This window comes from Podarcis vaucheri (assembly GCF_965113315.1).
Source record: "Podarcis vaucheri genome assembly, chromosome: 3".
Lineage (NCBI taxonomy): Eukaryota > Metazoa > Chordata > Lepidosauria > Squamata > Lacertidae > Podarcis > Podarcis vaucheri.
The window spans coordinates 110560198-110567102 of NC_138761.1; the positions used below are offsets into that span (position 1 = coordinate 110560198).

At 38.4% G+C, this 6905-nt stretch overlaps 1 protein-coding gene across 6 annotated transcripts in view; it reads left to right on the forward strand.

Annotated features, from left to right (window-relative positions):
- Positions 1 to 6396, forward strand: part of TASP1 (taspase 1) — a 67936-nt gene extending 61540 nt beyond the window's left edge. For all 6 annotated transcript variants that reach the window (XM_082215594.1, XM_082215593.1, XM_082215595.1 and 3 more), the window contains one exon: positions 5003 to 6396. In XM_082215594.1, coding sequence (XP_082071720.1) covers positions 5003 to 5095 — 93 coding nt within the window. In that variant the 3' untranslated portion in view covers positions 5096 to 6396. The remainder of the gene's footprint in view (positions 1 to 5002) is intronic.
- Positions 6397 to 6905: the final 509 nt, after the last annotated feature.

The following is a 6905-nucleotide window of genomic DNA, read 5'->3' on the forward strand; positions in this document are numbered from 1 at the left end:
CATCACGCTTCAGGCTGAGGGAGCCGGCGTTTTTTCACAGACAGCTTTCCAGGTCATGTGGCCAGCATGACTGAACCACTTCTGGCGCAACGGGACACTGTGACAGAAGCCAGAGTGCATGGAAACGCTGCTTACCTTCCCACCGCAGCAATACCTATTTATCTACTTGCACTGGTGTACTTTTGAGCTGCTAGGTTGGCAGAAGCTGGGAGCTTACCCCGTTGCGCAGATTTGAACCACTGACCTACTGATCGGCAAGCCCAAGAGGCTCAGTGGTTTAGACCACAGCGCAACCTGCTCTTGAATATATATATTCTGTGTGAAGCAGACTGAGGTGGTTCTTTCTCTTCCATTTTTATATAGATGACATATAGCTATCATTTCCTGGTTGTCATCAACAAGACTTTTATTTTATTTTTTATTCCCCAGAGAGGGGAGAGAGCTCTCCATTGACATCAATGTAGATATTAAATATATCCATCTTCCTCTTCCAGCACTCTACTCTCGCTCTCCTTCCCACCCAGTTATCAGTTTTTAAAATCTCTCACTCAGTATTCCAGGCTACTAAGTTATTATAGGGCTGTATGGTGGGAGAGTTCGGGAGGGAAAATGAATTGGCCCCTTTAGGATTTTTTAAAGCATTTTGCGGTTACCACGACTTTGCCAACCTAGCAGTGGTGTGGTTTGGGCTTATAGCAACCCTAAAGTATGAGTATGAGAAGAGTCGAACTGGTACCAGTGCCCTTTTCCTTCTCCCGCCTCAAAAAATACCTTGGTGCTTGTTGAAAATCTAAAAACGTCAGAAGCTATGGGTTTGAGGTATTTCTTTCTTTAATATGCAGAGCAAGTGTTCTGAAAAGAAACTGTAATTTTATCATGCTGTGGAATACAGCAGCTTCTTGACATAGTAACACCTGCCACCTGTAGCTAATTGGCTGGTATCCAAGTAACACTTTTGCAAATGCATGTTCTCCAGAGATCAGAGATGTTAGGACTCTGAAATTTTGATACATTCAGATTTGGAATATAATCGAGACTCAGGTGATTTATGTTTTTAGTCAGTCTAGTATGAAGTCTAAATTTTGAATTCTGTCAGTTGAAGACACTCCAAATCCAGCTGCCAATTTTAAACCTATTCCTTACACTTTGAATTTGTGCCTTGAAGCCTGAATCACCCCTTAGGCCTGGCTTCTATATTTTACTGCCAAATGTAAATCTCTCCCCCCCCCCCATTTTCTAATAATGGTAGATTTAAATTTTGGTCCAAAGGAAAATAAAAGCCAAACTCACAAACAAAAATCTGTATGCTGCAGTGTTTTCAATGAATGTTGGTGTGATGACCCCCGCCCACCCTCCAAAAGGATTTTGCACCCTCATATCATTGCACCCTGATATCATTGACCAATTCAATGAGCAGCTGTAGTATGCATTCAGAAGCCAGATGTGGGCAGAATTCCCACATCTGTCAGGGCCCCAGTAGTGTTTTGTTGCCACCTCTCAGCAGATAGTAATTTCCAATTTTCAGAATGAAGCCTTGCATCGCCTCCTGGTTCCCTTCCCTTGATGGCTGCCATCAAGTGTATTAAGGGCTGAAGCCACTGTGTACACATGGTGGTTAAAAGGGTGAAGGCTGGGGTATCATTTAATACTGGTACTGCATTTAATACCCCTTTCTCTGGCTGTGCAAGGAGGAGAGGAGACTGTGAGTGTGTTGCGCAAGCTGGTGTCTGTGTGCAAATGGGATACAATCGTTATTCCTGCTTAGGTTTGAGAATGCTAACTGGCAAAACCATACTTTTCACAACTGTTAGTAATGCCATTCTTTTCGCTGTGATAGCTTAAGCTTCTTCAAATGCAAGCCTTAAAAGTTCATATATGTGCATTTTCCTCAGTGGACTTCTTAAGATGCTTTTTTTTAAAAAAACATTTCCGTCCTTTTTTTTTTGTATTTTTATGTGTTTTGTGAAATATGTCAATGTGATTCATTTCTGATCTCTACAATATAAGAAACTATAATCTTTTCTCTATTCTGAGACCTCTGTGCCAGCTCTCAGCAACATACTGGCATTAGTTTATACAAGAATGTTTTGTTCTTGTGCTATAAATATATAACTGAAGCCCAGTGCCTGTGTGTAGTAAACAAACGTAAGTGAATGTTCATAATGGGGGTCTGCATTTCTGCCATATGGCAGGAGAACTGCTGAAATATGCGTGTACCACTGTGTAATGTGTTCATGCAGTATTCCTTTCTTACAGCTTGCTTTCTGTATGAACATATTGTTTCAAACTATTTATGGTGTCCATAAATTAGCTAATACTCATTTATGAAGAACTTCATTGTCTAAAAATTAAAAGGTTCCTATGTCCTTTTGTGGGGGGTGGGGAGAGACACGTGTTCCTTTGATTTCAAGATTTGGGATACACCCTGTGACCCAGTTATACTGTTAAAATGATCGTGACTGCCTTGAGACATACCGGTGACAAGTTTTATTGTAGCTTTAAAGCAAGCAAAATGGATTTTCATTTCAACACTGTTCCTCGCAATTCTATCAACTTGTTTTATAAAATGAAAACATTTGTATAATATATTACTTTCTTCCAAGGAGCTCATACACGGTTCTTTTCTCCCCACTGCTTCCCCCAATTCTCACAACAATTTTCTGTGTGTATGACTGGCCCATGTCCATCCCTTGAGCTTCATGGATGAGTGGAAATTTGAACTTGGGTCCTAGACTTGATTGATTTTGATTGATTGATTGATTATATTTCTATGCCACTTTTCATTCACATGAATCACAAAGCGGCTTACAAGCAATAAATAACAATAACATAATAGAAAATCACAAATTATTTATTGCTTACAAGCAATAAATAACATAATAGAAAATCACAAATGCAACACAAATCATACCGAATAGTTAACAAATAATCAGTAAAACAGTTAGCAATCTATAAAACAATATTTTTAAAAACTTTTTTAAAAAACAGAAAAATTACAATAAAAGTCATAGTATAGGATTCAGAAAGTACATTTGTAATCTATAAAACAGCGTTAACAAAATAGCAACCAAAAAATAAACTAAGCACTGTCAAATTCATACAGGCACTTTCCCCACCTCCATGACTCATAATCTTTCACTCGATTCAGTCCCTTAAAAGACACATACACACGATGTCCGTGGCAGCAACTCATAACCACGTTAAGAGTGCAGATGTAATAGTGTGAATTTGGCCAGAAGCAGGCTGCTTGACTAGCTAGGGATCTGTTGAGGAGAATATCTGCTGAGCACAGACCTGTCTTCAGTTCAGCAGACTTTTCTTGAAGGCAGAGCCAAACCTGTGTAACATAGTAATCAATCCAGACCTATTTCTGTGATCTCTTCCGTGGTATATAATTTGTATCTCTGATTATCTGGAGTGACTTTCCTTCTTACTCACCCATTAGCAGACCATAAATCTAAAGCCCATTGGTGTATTTTATGCCCATATTTTCACCTCTCTCCAAGTCCCTTGTTTTCAGCAAAGTGGAAGCCAGAAAAATGCTACTGAAAAAAACTGTAGTTTTCCAGGAACTGAGTAATATATTTTCCAAATGTTCATTGTGTTGAGACATTATTAGATTCCTTTCCAACATTAAGTGGAATGTCTGGTTGTAAAAGTTGGTCTGTGCCAGGGGTAACCAAGATGGTCTCCTCTAGATGTTGCATCCCATCAACCCCATTCAGCATGGCCAATGGTTAGGGATAATGGGTGTTGACATCACACTGGCTGCCACTTGTGTACAGTGTTAGGTGGACAGTTTGATATATGCCAGCAACTCTTAGAACTCACAACAAGCCTTCTCAAAAAACCATCTTGATTCATTCATGAGTGCATTCATAGGAAGACATCCTTTGAAACATTAGCGCTGAATCATCCATTTAAAGTAATATTCCCTTTGTGCAAAAGTATATATTAGTAATGAGCTATTGCTGATATCCCACCTCCTGAACTTTCATGTTTGCTGATTTTTAACCAAAAGCATCCTAGTCTGTGTGCGAGAAGAGGGATCAAGTTGTTTAGTACTTCACATAAGTGTATCATAACATGAAAGAAAAGTGTAAAGGGTGACTGACTGTTGTGCTAAAATAGCAAAGCACAGTTAGCATATTATATTTAATAAACTTATTCCCATGGTGCATGTGCACATCTGTGTATGCACACAACACAACCACACACATTGTGCCATCGTAATGATGAGTGTTAAAATAGGACAATATTTTTCTAGTACAAATTAAGCATTTACTAAAGCATAAATCAGTTTATGTACCTTATTTAATAATCAAGTATCTTGGACATGTTATTTTTCGGTTACAGTGGTACCTCAGGTTACAAACTTAATTCATTCCGGAGGTCCGTTCTTAACCCAAAACTGTTCTTAACCTGAGGCACGCGTTTGCTAATGGGGCCTCCTGCTGCCACCACTTGATTTCCGTTCTCATCCTGGGGCAAAGTTTGCAACCCGGAGCAATTACTTCTGGGTTAGTGGAGTTCGTAACCCGAAGCGTTTATAACCCAAAGTACAGTATTTTTTGCTCACTCACTTTTCCCCCTCCTAAACAGTAAGGGGAAAGTAAGGGGAAGTAAGGGGAAATGTGTGTGCATCTTATGGGGCGAATGCAGGCTGTGCAGCTATCCCAGAAGCCAGAACAGCAAGAGGGATTGCTGCTTTGACTGCGCAGTGATCCCTCTTGCTGTTCTGGCTTCTGAGATTCAGAATATTTTTTTTTCTTGTTTACCTCCTCCAAAAACTAGGTGCGTCTTGTGGTCTGGTGCATCTTATAGGGCGAAAAATACGGTATTTGTAACCCAAGGTACTACTGTATCTGAGGCTTCATGTTAATGAATGATAATTTTGTTATCTATTATTGTTTTGTCTTTTGTCTAGTGGTTTTTTTAAAATCTACCTGAAGTCTCACCAATTTCTCTCTTGCTTCCTGATTTCTCACCAATTTCTCTGCAGACCCACATTTCAAGACTTCCCCCTGGAGCTGTGGCGGGGCAGTCGGTGGCAATTGAAGGAGGAGTCTGTCGGCTGGAGAGCTCAGCAAGCTGAACCGCTCCTTGTCTGGTCAGCAAGCAGAGCACAAATCCATTATGTATATTAAGCTCCTTGGTGTTTTAACAGATGTTGAGGATTTTACTCTCATTTTATACTCCTTATTGCAACCACGTGCACCCTAACTTGAAACAAGTGCTGCTGTAGCTTTATATTCTTTGTTTGAATGTATATGAGAATTTGTCTCCCAGTGGAATAGAAACTCTGTTCCCAGTTGTGCAAATGAAAATAATGTACGGATAATTTAATGTTACGAAACATTTTTATGTGTTAATCGGTTAGCCTATAAGAAAATAATGCCCTAAAATTCCAAGGGGAAATGGTTAAAAATTGTGCAGTAGTAGCAAATGTTGTTGTTTCACATTGTGAAGCTAGAGGCTTCTGAGCTACTTGGAATACAGAAGTGACCAAATGCTCTTTACATTATTTAATAGTTTCAGTGGGTCCAGTGGTATCTTAAACATGTTCTTTTCGCATATAATATATATAAACAGTGATTGGTTTCAGTGAAACAATTTGGAGGTGACTATGGCCTGACTTTTTGTTCTTCCCTATTCAGTGGATGGTACTTTTTTGGCTTAAGTATTGCATACTTCAAGCTGTTATATGTTATGAAAGGCTCTGTAAAGATAACGTACAGTCATGAAGTCGTTACTTTGTGTATAATGGAATATTGGAATGTAAATAAGAACAAAGTCTATTGGAAGAGTCAATATTATTCTTTGGTTTAAATATATTTTTAAGAGAATGGTGTAGAAATAAACATGATATTACTGGATAAGTAATGTAAAGTGTATTAAATTGATGATGAAGAGGACCCTAATTCTACCTTTCTTCGTCAGTTCTTTAAATTCCAAATTTGTAGTAAAGGTATATAAATGTCTGCAATTATATTTACATGTTATGAATATAGAGTTACAAGTGGCCTTTTGAAGAATTTATACAGCCAAAATTCATGATATTGCATCATTTTATATACTTGATTCTTAGATATGAGTTTATTTTTCTTATTGTTTCAGGATCTTCAGCTGTTTAATTGTTTGCATGTTTACAGGGATATAATGGCTTAGAACAATCTTACTGAGTACTTGATGAGCTGTCAGAATAGACTAAGGGAATTTTATTGGAGATTTTTTATATTGTGTTGAAAGATGTTATATGCAGCCTTTAGAAATAATTGCTTGGTATCATCCAACATATTCTTAACCCCACAACCAACTTTCCTTGGCAAATTGATGTGCCATCACTGTTTAACTTCACAAATGAAAGGAAACATTATTAAAAACTGATTTTAATCAGGTTCATTCTATTTGATATGTAAAGCATGAAATCTCAGTGGTAAGAAATATCTCTTGATCTTTTATTTCAGTTACGTATTTGAACATGATCTTCTGGTTTGCTAAACTTCATCACGGGAGACTACAAGTTGTGCCACAATAGCTGCATTTGGGTGTGTCTAGATGCATAAAACTTTAGCACTAAACCTATCTGGAAATGGGCTCGATGCAGCAATGCCACACATTTATCTTCTCATCCAGAAACAGGCATAGGGAGAACCATTTTTGTCTGGTCTGAAAAGATGCCAGTTTTTCACAGCACTGATTTGCTAAACCTTCTGTCAATCACACAACTAACTTCCCTTCCTCAAATCAGGGCTGTGTTACAGTGCTAATTGGTGGCTTTTGTGTTGGTCACTGGCGCCTGATGAAAGGAGAAGTGGAACGCAATTTAAAAATAATGCACTATAAAAAAAATGAAATTCAAAGTGAGCAGCCTGCCTAAGGTGCAAGGAGAGGGAATGATAGTC